At 38.3% G+C, this 16096-nt stretch overlaps 1 protein-coding gene across 1 annotated transcript in view; it reads right to left on the bottom strand.

Moving 5' to 3' along the window:
• The window catches only part of LOC137255474 (somatomedin-B and thrombospondin type-1 domain-containing protein-like), an 85137-nt gene extending 69491 nt beyond the window's left edge, over window positions 1-15646 (bottom strand). Inside the window, exon 1 of the mRNA XM_067792912.1 lies at window positions 15001-15646. Within this exon, the coding sequence (XP_067649013.1) occupies window positions 15001-15343 (343 nt within the window). The 5' untranslated portion in view covers window positions 15344-15646. The remainder of the gene's footprint in view (window positions 1-15000) is intronic.
• Window positions 15647-16096: the final 450 nt, after the last annotated feature.

Raw genomic sequence — 16096 nt, 5'->3', positions numbered from 1 at the left:
GTTCAACAATTTTTCTGATGTCTATACTTCAAACTGACATTCATACATCCGGTGAAGTGTACAGGGCTGCAGGAAGACATGCAGAGGCATGTTGGGATGTTAGAAGGGTCTGGACCAAGTGCTCATTGCTGGTAGGCTTATGTGTCGACACTTTGATCACAGACTTCCATCTGACTTCTAGATAACCCAACTAGAGCGTCACCATCTGGTGGAGAGTGATGCTACACCTTCCAGTGGTACATGGAATTCACTCCACAGACGGGAAACACTTTGTAATCTGCAGAAGCTTCAACTTGTCAATTACACAAAAAACAAACTGGTATTTCCAATATTTATCTAATTGTAGCCAGAAAGCATTTCTTTCTGAAGAACAGTCTACTTAACCACATGTCATGAGACAGTGTTTATAAACAAAATTTATTTTCTTCATTATCATTTGACACACCACTCGAAAAAGTTAAAGAACATCTGGTTCTTGCACATCCCTGCAGATAATTTGTGGTGGCATGAAAGAATGTGGTCCTACTTTTGCTAATACATCAAACATTTAGTAGAATATTTTATCTCTGGCAAGGAATTCAAAAGGAAGGGAGAAACACCCATTAAGGGAGTACAGACTCTTGGTGAATTTAAATACTTTGGATATTTCTTGTTATTTTTTTCAATTACATTGATTTGCTAATGCTCTGACACTATCATCAACAGTGTGTACACTTCCGCACACCTGTCCCAGGTGAGTAACCCTGACCATGCACTGCTAACGAAGCTCACCACTCCTCCCTGCTTAGTGAAGCTTGATTCAAATTTCAGTAGAGGATGAAGACAAATGTTGGTAGACACTGAACAAATATGCTGACCACAGCACTTCCTGCTGCAAACACACATGGCCAGGTCTGTCAGAAAGTTGCAAACTCATTCCCAACTCACACCAGATGCCACTTCTGGAAACAGAGCCCCACTGACTCCAGATAGAGCAGTACTGGTGAGAATGAATATTGGGTGGTACCAGTGTGTGAGTGAGTGGGTGATGTTTTACACCTCTTGTAGCACCACTGCAGTCTGTCATACGGACCCTGAAGCAAATATATAAAAGAAAGCCCACACAAGTGTCGAAAATATGGCACCTCTAGATTTCCACAGCTTCAGGAAGTGAAGAAAGTCTCAGGGCTCCTATTCATTATATTAATTTTTTTAACTATGAACAATTTTTTTCTGTAAAATATGTTCATTTCAGAGACTAGTTGTTAATCTAGCAACATTGCTAAACAGTGATACTTAGCTTAAACACACTCACTCAGAAAAACATGGTTCCGCTGACATAATGCAAGTAGTGCCTTGCATATCTAATATTACTTTTACAACATCTTCAAAACTAAAATGTCATTGACGATTTCTACCCCAAATACGTTGACATAAAACCTCAACCTGTATAGGTTGAAATAATCACCACCATCAAAAAATTAACTACAAAACAACAAAAGACAGGTATCCAAGTTGCACTGTGTACATTCTTCAGCTGCAGTGCGTAACAGAGCTCTCCTTGTTTGCAAGCATTATGAACCAACTCCAGTATCCAAGCCTTCTTCAGTAATGACCTTGATTCATTAACACAATAGACAGTCTACATACATAGTACTGTATAGGTTATCACAAAATGCAAAAATTTATTCTGACACCAAGAGAAGCTCTTTGAAGTGGTAACTAGTGGAGGGTCTGCAGGAAGATTCAGCTCATGTCATCAGTTAGGATGATGTTTTCACCCCTTTTCAATGAGGTCAGTTTCCATAGATTTTAGTCAGAAGTTAGATGGAGCAATATAGACCGGACTTTAAACATTAATTCCTTTTTTGGAATCAAATTACTACTTGCAGAAAATAACACAAAGCAAAATCTCCACAAATGGGTATAAAAATCATTACTACTTTGTTGTTTGTTGCCTAACATGAATTTCACGTTCTTTATACCAAAAACACCTTGAAACACCAACCAAACTTCACTCAGGGCTAATTACAATGAACTGACCCAGAACAAGTCCCTTTTGTTGATTTTGTAATTTTATGACAATTTTAGACGTACAGCAACAGTGTACTATCTAACTTGTATGGTAAAAATATGGTTGACCTGACAATTAAGATAGTAATTTTCAGTTTTTTGCTGGTCATATAAACTCATTAAGATCTTCCAATGAGAACGGCTCTATGTCTACAATACAGTTATATCATGTGACATCTACCATGAGGTCTGGGTTCATCTCCAGCTGGGAGCTAAACAGTCGTAACAACCGTGAAGTGGGGCATTACGCCTGACTTTCTCCACTATCTGACTTCAATCAAGGGAGTCCTTTATACCCACATATGAAAGCATTCCGGTACAGTGCACAGAGCCAGATGAGACTGAAGGCATTGTTTTTGTTTACGAGGGGTGTAACAATGGCCATGTACAACAGATGTTATACTCCCTATAGCATGAAACAACGCATCCAAACTGCAGAATCCTGCCACAGATTAACTTTATAGCTTTACACCCACATACAAGGGAGCCATGATGGACTCAATAATATTGACAGGTGTCCTAATTTAACAGAAACCTAAGTTCAAGTAGTGTGATCAAGTACTCCACAGGTCACAGTGTATATTTTATAGCTGTACAACGATGGTCCGAAAGAAATGCTGTTGTCATTCATGAAAGGGATGTTCCAAAATGTACACTGCAATCCCACATGTCGCGTTCCGCCTTTGTTTGGTATATTGTATGAACATCATGTATAATATCATAAATTCTTTATAACCTCAATGGATGATTGTGCTGTCATTGACTGACGTTATTTGGCATTGTTGCACTTCAGAAAGTAAGATGTCGTTATATACTATTTACCTGTATACAAAAAAGATGAACTTGACATCAGTTGTATGAAACAAGTAAACAACAGACCTTCATCCATCTGACAAAATAATATCATATTAACTAAGTATAAACACATACTGCATTACAGAAAACTATGCATGTAAAGAACATGCTATAAACAAGCTGACATATAGACATATAACAAACAGGTGCTTGTCCCAGTCACTTACTGTATATTTTGATTCAAATGGGTATAACAAATACAGTTAAAACAAACTATAATTAGTGGTCCCTTTGAGTCTGTCATAACCACTATCTATCATGCTTATCACTTCAAGTGGCATTTTAGAAGTTGGGAAGTACAATACATATACAGACTTTATGAACAACAATTTCTTTATTTCATTAGTGCAATGTTTCTATACAGATTCTTGTGCCATTGTCAATAATACAAGAATGTGTATCAAAATGTTGTCCAACAGGATGATAGTACAATATTTGAAACATTGCACTCACTACATAAAGTAGTTGTTGCCCATAAAGTTTGTCTATTTAGAAATATGGAAAACTCTGATGCATTGTTGGAGCATTATTTATTTACATATCTGTCATATTTCATTAAGAATAAATAATATATTTGACCAATATGATTTTAGATAACAGGCCCCAGTGTTAGTATGGACTTCGACAAGACCTTTAAATCACTCTCAAGCTATAACCGCAAATATAAACATGAATAACTTCACAGACTGCTTATTAAATAATTAACACAAAAAAATTTAGTGATCAGTTTGAAATCAGAGGCTGTGATCCTTAATAATAACAAAGAAACATCATCAAGGTGAACTGACAAACAAAGCCATTATCTTTTATTTCTTGTGATGGAACTCTGCACAGAGAAAAGTGGCGCCTTAAATGACCAGATGTAGAAATAATGTGAATCGAACTTGAACATGCGCAGGCATTCACACATAGTGGCCTTCCATATACACATGCCATGATAAATCAGTACATGTGGCCACAAATGTATCCAAAATTATATCTGAAGTGCAAATATCATAGCAGCTGTTCATCTTCACAAAGCTTATTACACAAACCAGAGCACTCCCTGACAGAAATGTGAAGCAACAAGCCAAATCCATCAACCATAAAGATGCCTCTCTATCTGGTGTAAAGAGGAGTCTTATCACAGCAAACCTCCAGGCTGGTCCTGATAGCACAGGACATTTCAGTTGGACCCTCGGACCCTAGACCGTCCCATGACAGATCCAAGAACAAACCTTGAACTCATGGTGTTCTGATGATCGAAATAATCAAAAGTCAATCGAAAGAAGGATTAAAAATAATTATCAACTGTGAAAAACATTTTTGATTAATCAGAATATTGTTGTTGTAAAACACACTTGATTGAAGTAAACTAACCGTTACATTAGATAAATAATCATGAATAAACATGTGCTCAACGGCATAAAACTATGTACATTGTCTTCATAGTGGCTCAGGGACCGAGAGACAGACTCCTCAATTAACAGATAAGGTGTTTAGAATAAGCATCAGCATGTTCTTGTTAAAATCAAACAGAACTCTACAATTTTAACTCCAGCATAATTTGTACGAGGTCCATCTAAACAAGAAATCAAATATTTGGCCTTAAAATAAGTTGCTCTCTACTCATTTCAAAGGGGTTTTTTTCAGATGGGGTTAATCTCTCATCTCCATCATGACTGTAAATGATGGGAATCGGTCCAGAATGCGAGATTCTGGGTGAAATGTTCTCCATCATCATCCATCATCAGTCGTAATCCCTTCTCATTCTTACCCTTTCATCTCCACTGTCACTGAAATTTTGAGTAATATACCCCTGATACAACATCTGTTTGATTTCAGACATTCCCATAAAAAGTATCTGAAGATGTACAAATATGGCAACATCTAAAAAGGATATGAAAAAACAGAGTAGAATTAACTCAAATTGCTGCCAATTTTCACACTGTATGTTTTTCGGGATATAACCCATATTAACAAACTCTGATAGTTTTTGAAACATGCTCAACCCATCAGTGAAATATCTTATCTTAACAAAAAGACTTTCAAATTTACAAAAACTGTCAACCTCTGTAATATTTTAGTCAAAAATAACTATGTAAAATATACTTTAAAAATTTCACAGCATGGAAATAGGTTAAGGCCATCAATAAAACATCTCTTTAAACACTACCTACTCTCTAAAGCAAAAAAAGAATGTACTATTTTCAGTGTGCAAAATAAATTATGAAAATTTCATGGTACTGCAAATAGGGTCAGTACATCAACTAAAACATATTAAGGTACCGGTATGTAATATTTTCAGGATAGGAAATATATTTTAAAATTTCATAGTATTGGAATTGGGGTAAAGTTTTTAACAAAACATCTTACTTTAACATATATTCTGAATTTGTGCCCTCTGTTGTCCAATTTCAACCCCCTCCTCAAACCAAGTCCCTTTGTGAAACAAGCATGAGCATGTTTCTTTCAGTACTCCAGGGTTAGAGTTTATCCTGCAATGATAGAAGTAAATAACACCAGCTTTGTCCCCCTCACAGGTTCAAGCTACTCACTCAACAACTCTCCAACAGGAGGCACTTCAACCTCCGAGAAATTATTTCCGATTGAGAGGAAACTATTTCCTTTCTGAGAGCCAGGGGACCCTGGGAAGATTAACCATCACCGCGGAGTGTAATAAATTCATTCATTAGTTACGTAACAGATGCAGGGTCTTCCCTGTGATTGGCTGTACAACAGCGACACATGGGAAACTCAGGGCAAGCTGGACATTAACGTGGACTGTTTAGCTGCATTTTGTGCCATGTGAACAATGGTTCTAAGATTTGATTTGCATGGGGACCTTGTTGAGAACATACTGGTTACATTAGACGGAAGGAATGATGTAATTCCTTACCAATTCCACGCACTTTAAACGTAAATTAGTGAGTAATGGCAATGTTCTAGTGATATCATTGCAGGGGACACCAGAAGTGGACTCCACACTTTGTACCTTCCATTGAAATGAGTGATTGAAATCAGTACAGGTTCGATGACACTTTCCAACAATAATCCAGTAATATTCTTCACACAATACTTCAGAATGAGTGAGTGAGTGAGTGAGTGAGTGAGTGAGGTTCTGCAACACTTTTTGATTATATTTTCCAGTATTTGATAAGGGAACACTAGAAATGGTCTTCAAAGTCCCCACAGTTTTTGCATTGTAATGTCCTAAATAGTACAAAATTTTGAGTTACAGGCAAGTTTTAAATATCTAACTGTGATATACCATTTGTTTTCCTGTCCTTTGAAGGCAGATTTTATAATATAATAAATCGTGATATGGCTGAAATATGACCAAAGTTACTGTAAATTTGAACACACTCTTCAAACATTGTACTCTCTATATACCTTGAGTACACATAACTAATTTGAATTATCATATTGATCAAACAAACTTTAGCTGTCACAAAGAATTACATTTGAATAATGAATGTAGCTTTGTCAAAGTTCCTTTGAAGTTAGCTAAGTAATTACCTCCAGTTCACAAAAGTGACTGACTTTGTTTACACCAAGCCCCAGCTAACGGCAAAAACACATCAAACATGGACTTAGTTAATACAGTTAATTTAGGATTGCTAAATTAAACAAACATCGGTGGCCGCTGAGTGACACTGTTGCACCTGAAGACAGATTCAGGTGAGACACCCGATCTGGCCATGTAAACCATAGTTCACATAGTCAGTCTACCCAGGCAAGGTGAGTTGACGAGGTGGACAGGTAAACTGTGATGCAGCAGTTGAAGACTGGTGACTTAACAACCAATGGTCTGGAGATGAGAGGAGCTCAGGACCATTTTGGGGATTACCTATGACCCTGACACTTGCGAACAGGTCGTGACACCCATACCTGACTTCATCAATGACCTTTAGTTGCCTCTTACAGTGTGAGTTTAGTTTTACGCCACTCTTAGCATTATTACAGCAATATCATAGCAGGGGACACCAGAAATGGGCTTCTTATATTGTACCCATGTGGGGAATTGAACCCAAGTCTTAAGTGTGATGAACGACCACTTTAACCACAGTGCTACACCACCACCAACACACTGCTCCCGTCCCCCAGTCCTATCCCCACCCTTTACAGTCCCACAGTTGCTTCTTTTGACAAGCAAAGTTTATATTTTGACAGTATTTGTTTCTAATGACAGGCCTGCACAAATAGGGTCCTTATGGAACATTTGTTGCATCTTATGACAAGCACATGCATTTGGGGATATAAATTCTCTTTGAAATGGAAAAGTTAAGCTAAATTGATACTACTGTAGAATATGTACGAAAACCCTTGAAAGGTAAATCGAAAGCCCCTTACAAATTTATCAATTGTATGAACTACAGATAACTGTGATACAATGCTACATCATTGGGCAATACCAGCTGAAGACATGACCATATCTGTCACCAACATCACATTCTATACCTGAGGATGGCTGATTGTGATAGCATTTCTGTAGAATGTTCGACACATCATTACGATCCTTCAGTCTGAATCCATTCTGCATTAAAGGAGCAGAGTCACCATGTTTAGCTAAATAGACTCTTTCAAATATACGTCTCTCTCTTTCAGGGTTTGATAAATCACCTCCCATAAAATCCATCTGCATCACGCATATTTGAATGATACATGTAGCACCCCATTTCTACATCTGTCTTAATGGATCTGATGGGAGTTCATCCTCAGGATAACACAGATGAAACAGGGCTGATGTACAACAGCAGTTAAATCCCTGGTCAGGATGTCATCAACGCGGCAGAGATGATACGCACTTAGCTGAAGGACAGATGATAACCTTTCGTCACGTGAACATATTTCAAGCAAAAGCATGGAAATGCATATGAGACTGAATTTATTTGGAATTGAAGGAATAGATCAATTATAAGGAATATTAGGACAGTATGGGGACACACTTTATAGATTTACACACCCTTTGTGTGATGGATGGACACAAGAGTTAAGAACATGGCGACATCTTGATGTGACACGAGGTTGTATTCTGTTTTTTCTGGATTTCTTTCTTAGACTCCTGAATACAGGGTCGACATCCTGACTGCATTATTCTCATTTCTGAAACAGTGTGTCTCAAGGGCCTCACTTCACTGATAGCTCTTAGTAATCTTAGTTTTACAGCTATTCTAAATCTAAGTAAGCATGGGAACTTGAACAGCTGTAGCACAAACCATGTCGGTGAATGGACTTCTAAGAATTTAGGAATATTTCACAAGCATTTTCACAACATAATGCAGTCTTAGCACCTTGTACAATATGTACTGCTTGGGGGACAAAGCTCTGAATGTCAATATTCAGGAATAAAAGCAAAATAATATAACACCTGGTTCAAATGCCATCTCTGTGCCAAAAGATACATAACTTTATTCTTAATTTTAGCACCCATTACATGATAATTAAGAATCTTGTTTCATCATTTTTCTAGATTATTTGTGAAACATCAACACTGATGTAAACTATTTCTAAGGTGTCAAAAGCCTATTTAACAATGAAATGATGTCAATGTATTCTTACATGCTCGGGCAGCCAGAACAGATTGAAATCCCCCAGTTAGGTAAAGTGAGATAACCTAATCCCTCCACTACAAACAGTCTAGACTCAAAAGATGACTGCATCTCGGGACAATAACAATTTCCCCACAAAGGTGATAGGTAGCGCAATGTTTTGTTGAGTGAGATAAGTCTTTCTTGCGAACACAAAAGCCAATTACATGGCCTGTTAAGTGATGGAGGACAAGATGGAGAGGCAATATACTAAAGGAATCTACAGACAAATATTTAACCATGTTAACGACTTGTTGTTTGTTGTACACTGAAACTGTGATTTACCATCTATTGTGATGATGGGGGACAGACCTTTGGCTTGCACCTGCAGTAAAATCAGCCTATTGTTATCTTCATGATAAATGCACATGCCAAGCATATATTGACTTAAGTCATACACTTTTAGTTAACCTTAGGTTGCAAAGTTTGTGTATTATTTACCAGAATGTTATTTGACAGGAATTGATAAACTTGATTGACAACAGTACAAAAATCTTTGTCAAAATATTTCTTAATGGTGTAACAACAGTGAGTGAGTGTGTGAGTGAGTGACTCTGTGATTGTGTTCAGTTTAGCACCTCTTTCAGCAATATTCCAGCAATATCATGGTCAGGGAAACAGAAATGGGCGTCACACATTGAACCCACGTGGAAAATAAAACCTGGGTTGCTAAGAATGATATGCTTTCAGTTGGTTAATGGCTGAAATTAGCATCTATGTGACAACTTTCATGACTCTATTTGCAGTCTTTGCAAATGTGAGTGTGTCTATTCACATTTTTCAGTGATCTATGTGTCATGTTGTTTCCTATTTTTTCATTCTAAGGCTAACTTAACATACAAATCTTTCTGATCACCACAATCATTCTCCTTCCTCAAACAGACAAAGAGATCCCTTTGTGTATGGATGTTTTCTTAAAATGACCAAAACATTTTTGGCATGGGAGACATCCCATTATGTAATCCCATAAACTATCTAGAATGTCACTGGACATCTGTTAACAAAATCTGTGTTTGAATCAGTGCAAGAAAATGAAGTGACCCATGTTCTTGTTCTCATGGAAAAACATTTAGGGGCCTTAGATTCAAATACTCTAAGAACAAACCTTTAATGCTCAGAAACCTCAGGCTCAGTTAACAAACACTGCCAGTGACATCAATTTCACCATGGAATAAAGTTGCCTTTATCTTCAAGCAGGTCACATTCAATAAACAAAGCTGGAAGGTATGTGCAGGATCATCTGGCAGTCTGGCACTACTATGAGGCAGGATGCCAGGCTTGACTTTCTTCAATGAAATAAATCAGGTGGTTACCAAGACCATAAACATGGAAAAAACATTACCACAGACACTGAGACAGAGGTCACAACAGGGAAGGGTTGGCTAACTGGGTCAAAGCAGGGATCCAGATAATTTTTTAAAATCAGGAATATTCTTTACTTTTTCAGTACAAGAGCACGGGAACTTGGAAGAACTTAAGAGTACATTTAACTTACTGAATGGAATTTACTGAAGTATAAGTTATCTTGGGTTTTGATTCATATATGCACCACACCACTGCTACTCTTGTGTAAAGAGGTCAATAAACAATGAAACAATACTTTTTCCGATAAACATGTCCACAAATGATTCTATGACCATACATCATTACTGTGGTACGTATCTGCCAGGTTTTCTAAATTATCTCCTATTGTATCAAGCACGTTTTAATAGTACATATGATGACATGGCCCTGTTAACTCAACCTGAGTACATTACAGATTTTCACCATATTGTTCCAAAGTATGGGGTAACTTCTCACTGTACATGAGAATAACACTAGATGAGAGATGAACCCTCTCCAGGGTGTGAAGGCAGCAGTTAGTGTTTGTAGCTCTGCTCAAACAAAGCCACATCTGTATCATCCTGGTGCCACTGGGTGGAACTGATGACCTAGTTCCCTGCTCTAGTGAAAGACCTTATCTCTCCCTAATTCAGGAGGAATCACCTAGAGTGGCAGGCACATTCAGAGATATGTCTGCACCCTTTTCCAGTACAAGTGAGAAAACCTCCTAACAAAGATACAAGTTCACCTTACTCCTTTACAGGTCATTTTGGATTGTAGGTCATGTAAGATACATACCACAGGACTCACAACTCATTTACTGTAACAATATGAAAAAAATCGGTGGTCCTAAACTTCTTCTGAGTTGCATATATTTTTAGTTTCTAGTCCAAAGCTTTAGAGTTATGATGTATTAAGACTAACATGTAGGCTCCAAAAGTTTATCATATATACAGAAAACCATTCCTAAATAATATTAACGAAGCATATTTAACAGGAGCCCTGAGACTTACTTCGTTTTCAGTGTAGTAATCTAGACTTGCCACATACTCTAGACTTTCAAGGGTTATAAAGGGCATATTTGTTTCCAGGTCTGTATGGCAGACAATACTCACCTATGAAGTTGCACCTTCTGCTAAAAATCCCCATTCTGTCAAAACTAACTGGATTCATTCATACTCTCCATTCCTTCATTTGTATTCATTTGGAAAAGGATTTTAGGATGAAATCATTTTGATATGGGAAAACAGAAAAGAAAATTCGACTACCTCAAATGAAAACAGGTTTTGATAAACAAAACTCTTTTAGTGAGTGAAGAAGTTGGTTGAAATCAAATAATTATTTTCTATTTATGTGACACCTGGGACTAAGAGTAGTTGTGTCACAGCTGCCAGAAAACTTGGAAACAACTTTAACCACATCTATCAATGATTTAGCAGGCACAACTAATATGCATTCAGTACGGTTACATCAGTCACTTACACATCCTTCATTCGCTACTCTGGAGGCAGTAGATAGTCTGAAATTTTTTTTCTAAATCTCAAAACTGTCCCAGAGCAACACACGACTGTATTCATTTTGTCATCAATTGAAATGAAGCATGCTTCATTTGGGCAAACTTTGGAAAGAATGTGAAGTTTCCCTTGTAAACGGCCCAGTTGTCCCATGAAGGGAATTGAGAACCAATCTCGCCTAATGCAATTAACTGACCCCCTCCCAATCATGCTCCTTCCCCTCAGCTTCTCATGTGTTTCCCATTAATCTGATTCAAGATAAAACTCTCCTGTGAAGGCCGATTTTGTTTGTGGCCCCTCAAAAACTTAGAAACATGGCCACCGTATCTTCATCTTGACATTTATTACTTTTTAACATTCCCAAACAGTTACTGCAAACCGTTTAAATTTTTTAATTCATCAGAAGTGGTGTCACGAATGCATTAGTTTTAACATCATCTCCGATTCACCATCCAACCTTCATTAATTCAAGCCAAGCTTTGGCGTTTTCCTTAATGAACTTAAGAAAATGGGACACTTAACAAGATCAGCTGAAACCAGCCACAATAAACAGCATGGGACCCTTTGATGTTCAGGAATAAAATGTTATAATGTGCAATTGAATTTTTTAACAAATTGGTTTTATCAGCAAAAAATAATTTGGAATAAATAATCTTGTTTTTAATCGCAATGCTGACCTCAGAACTTGCTGACTCATTAAAAGAGACACTATCTTTAATGAAGATAAAAACTCAAGTCTTTTTGTCTGGTTTACATGGCCTTGGCACGGAGATGCCATGGTAGTGATGTTAGCGACCCCAGTAGGACTAAGTACTGTCTCAGGGAGTATTGAAACTAGTCTGGAAACTAGTCCTCCAAACACCAGCACTAGCTGATAAGTAAGGCTGGATTCCTGGATAGACAGTCACATTAGGTTTGTTTGAAAAGCTATTTGACTAAACACTAAACATGTCTGGCTGATTAGCAACATACGTGCTCCCTGTTTGCTAGAGCTGTGTTTATGTTAGAACTGGCATCTTGGTCTGAAGGTGGGGATGGTGGGGAGGCTGTGGCTGAAGATGATCATCTGTATCTCGGAGATCAAATGTCAGGTTTTTGAAGGGTTAATCAGGTTTCACAGGGGTTAATCTACACAGGATGGTTGGTAGAGAAGGACTGTATCCAGCTCCAGTGACAACTGTCTCCTGTTAAAGATTAAACTCTCTCTCTCTCAGTCAAAACCATAAATTTGGTGGTCAAGCAATATACAAAGATAACTGATTTTCAACTAAATTAATATTAATTTATTCTTTTTTCAGCTATATGTCTCTAAGACTGAATTTTAAAGAATTGTTGTGTGTACTTTCAAATCAGAAATCAGTTTAGTTACATTTAATACCTGAAGCATTGACTTATTTAGTCTTGATTAGTGATTTTATTATTGCATCAGAAGTGATGTAGTGTTATTTTTAAGGCATATTTTTACTTTACACTGCATCATAGAATAATACGCTGGTTTTTCTCACTTTCACACACATCTAGAACTAGCAATGTTCAACTTTCATTCTTTCATCTGGAACTGTTTCATCCTCCCTCTCTCTCCGTAACAGTCTTGCATCACTCTCTCTCTCAAAGCTTTACCTCTCTTACAATCTTGCATCTCCCTCTCACAATCTAGCATCACTTTCTTCCAATCTTGCATATCTCTTATCTCTCTCTCTCTCAGTCTCTCTCTCTCTCTCATTTTACAGAATATGATGAATACCCTGATGCACCAAGTCTGTTGATACATTACAAACACTGTAACTATACAGGCATTAAATATGAAGTGTCAACTCTGTATTATAAGGAGAGTTTCCACGAACATTTCACTGTCTAGTGCACACAATGATTCTTGTAATAAATATTGTTCCGCTTTGTATTATATCCATATCCTTCTGTGGCAGGCTGTGGGTTCTGGTTGTCTGGTTCCTTGCAGCTTAACACTGATTCTGTTTATCACAAAGTTTAAAAAGTTTTACAATTAAAGCAACAATTCCTGTTCTAAAGAGTTTTCGAAACTGCTATGAACCTTCCGGATTCACATCTCCACACCTAACAATGTCAGCCAATATATTCATTCACTGGGACTTGATGTTTTCACAAGGCATGGATTCAGTTTAATGTACAGAGTTCTCTACCTTTCAATGAAAGTGTGTAAGATTAAACAAACCCTGAACCTATATCTTTTTCTCAAGGGGCCAACAACCGATTTGTCAATCTCAGGTTGAAACTATTTATAGCAGGACATGTGCTTTGACACACTTAGATCTAGAAGTGGGGGAGCAAGCAACAAATATGCCTTATCCTGAGTTCTGCTCTGTCCAGGTAGACAGTTAGCTGGGTCTTAGAAGACAGTTACTGGACAGATGTACATCTGCATGCATAGCCTGTCCCATACACTATTGTGCAGTTTATCAGGCACTGGATTACCAAAGGGAGAGGAAATGGAGGGAGGGGGTGTGATGGAACATGGGGAAGGGAGATAATGAGAACATGGGGGTAACTTGGAGATAAGACACAACACTGGCTGTCCATGAGGAGACAATAAGAATATGGTTGTGTTAAAAGGATTTGTAATGCTACTGAATAGGTGAGGATAAGTTATGAAGAGGATTAAGTGGAATCTATTAGATTATGAGTGGTGGAAAGGAATCAGAGAAATGCTTAGGATGGAGAGGGTTTGGTTTGTAGTCGTGTAAGGTTGTGAGGAAAGGACAGGACACGCTAAATGTTAATGGAAAACCAAGTTCTATGCATAGTCAACTTTTTTACTGGAATGAGTGTGACCTTTTGGAGTAGGTGCTAACACTTTTATCAAGCAAAGTCTCACCTAAAGCAATAAAGATGCTTGCTGACTTTCTATAGAACTTGGTTTTCCTTCATCTTTGTAACTTCTAAAAGTAAAAGACCTCCCCGAGAAGTTCACACTAAATGTTGTTTTGCAGGAATCTAACAAAGCTAAATGTGGACAGGGCACTATCAATCAAATGTGAAAGAAAATTACAGCACAGGATGTTTTTCACAATTTGAGCAATGCAACTTCTGTGTGATTGACTGTGACCTACGCTGTTCCTGTGAAGAAACTTCACTATTTATTTATTCTAACTCCCAGCGCCCATCTGAAGGGAGACTGCCGATTGCTGTGCTTACTAATGGTAAACAGTGACTGATGGCTGGGAGCTGGGCTGCTAAGACTGTCCACACTGGGGGTCTCTTACACGATTATCAGCACAGGATCTTATATTTTAGTTTACACTGCGAGGAGTGGATAAAATGTGTTAATGTTGCGAACATGTGGTTTATCGCTTCATATCTAATCGTTTCCACAGCTGATCAACCATGTTGCACATTGTTAAGAGTGTATGGAGAGTTTCGTGGGCTATATCGCTGAAAGAAAATCACTTGCCACTGAAAGAAAATCACTGACATGTTGGAGCCAAATTCACATAGCAAGTAACTGCAGATGGTGTAATTGTTGTGAAGTAATATTTGTGTAACAATATTTGTGGATTATCGTGTATTGAATGAATGGTGCAGTCGTTGAATTCATAGAATGTTGAACCATGAATTATGAATGTCCACCGTGGATGTGATTTGTTACGGGATTTACTGAGCAGAAAAACAGTAGTGAGAATATGAAATACATAAATTAAGTGGCCACCTACCTTTGCAATGATCGTGATAGTCAACGCAGCAGTCGGACATCACAAAACAATTGGAATCGCAGTAGCACCTCGACTCATTTGTGTTGCCATCAAGCCGACGACCAAACACAAAACACGTATTGTTTTGTCCATTACAACACAGATCGGCTTCTCCGCATGTACGTGGGTTGTGGTGATACCTCGGGCCCAATCGGGGTTCTTCCGTGGTGGGGGCTGGCGGTGCCTTAGTCGCTGACAACGCCGCAAGTTTGATTTTGAACTTTTGGTGAGTCTCCTGTCCGTAACAAAATACACACACACCTAGCACGAGAAGTGTCACGTAAAGATTTCTTATATTCCCCATGTTGAGCTGTGAAATGTTACTTCTAGCGCGATAAGTACTTCCCAACTCGCGCCAGCAAGTTTTTACTCCAAAAGTTTATGTGAGGCGAGCTCGCGATCTACCGTCACTCACAGCACGCGCTGGCTGACTGCGAACTAGTCTCCTCTGTGCGAAGATCGAGGATAAAGGCAACGAGCTGCCCGCGAGCGCAGCTGAAGACAATTATCCAGAATTACCCGAGTTTTCTGACTCACTCAACCACACTCACACAGCTTCTGGTGAAGCGCCGATCTCAGGCTTCTTCTCATAAGCTGTCCAACTTGCCCTTTGTCATTTGCTCATGAATATTCATGTCAATGCCTCCACCCCCTCCCTGCTTCGGTCCAGCAGGGCCAACCCACCCGTGTCGGGACATGGGTTCAGGGATCTCTATCATACTTTATCAGGGGCTACCGGCAAATGCCAAAGTAAATATAAGTCTGTTTCTAGCAGTCAAAGAGCGGTAACTCTGACCTCGCGCCGAAGACAAGTTGATGCGCTTGAGTTAATGTTTAACTAGATTGCTCTAAATAAGCTGTGACAGTAAAAGGCTTGGTTAAACATTTTGTCTGGGACAGACTTATTTATAAAGATCAGTTAACATATCTAACTTTAGTTGAAAATGCCCAGCGACTATAATACCATCTCTTGTAAGTACATGCATATCAGTCCAAATATAATGTACCATGCTTGGGAATTAGTTTACCAGAGCACTCAGTTTTTATATGAATATGC

This window comes from Haliotis asinina, chromosome 1 (genome assembly GCF_037392515.1).
Source record: "Haliotis asinina isolate JCU_RB_2024 chromosome 1, JCU_Hal_asi_v2, whole genome shotgun sequence".
NCBI classification, from domain to species: domain Eukaryota; kingdom Metazoa; phylum Mollusca; class Gastropoda; order Lepetellida; family Haliotidae; genus Haliotis; species Haliotis asinina.
This window is presented reverse-complemented; position numbering and strand designations above follow the sequence as displayed.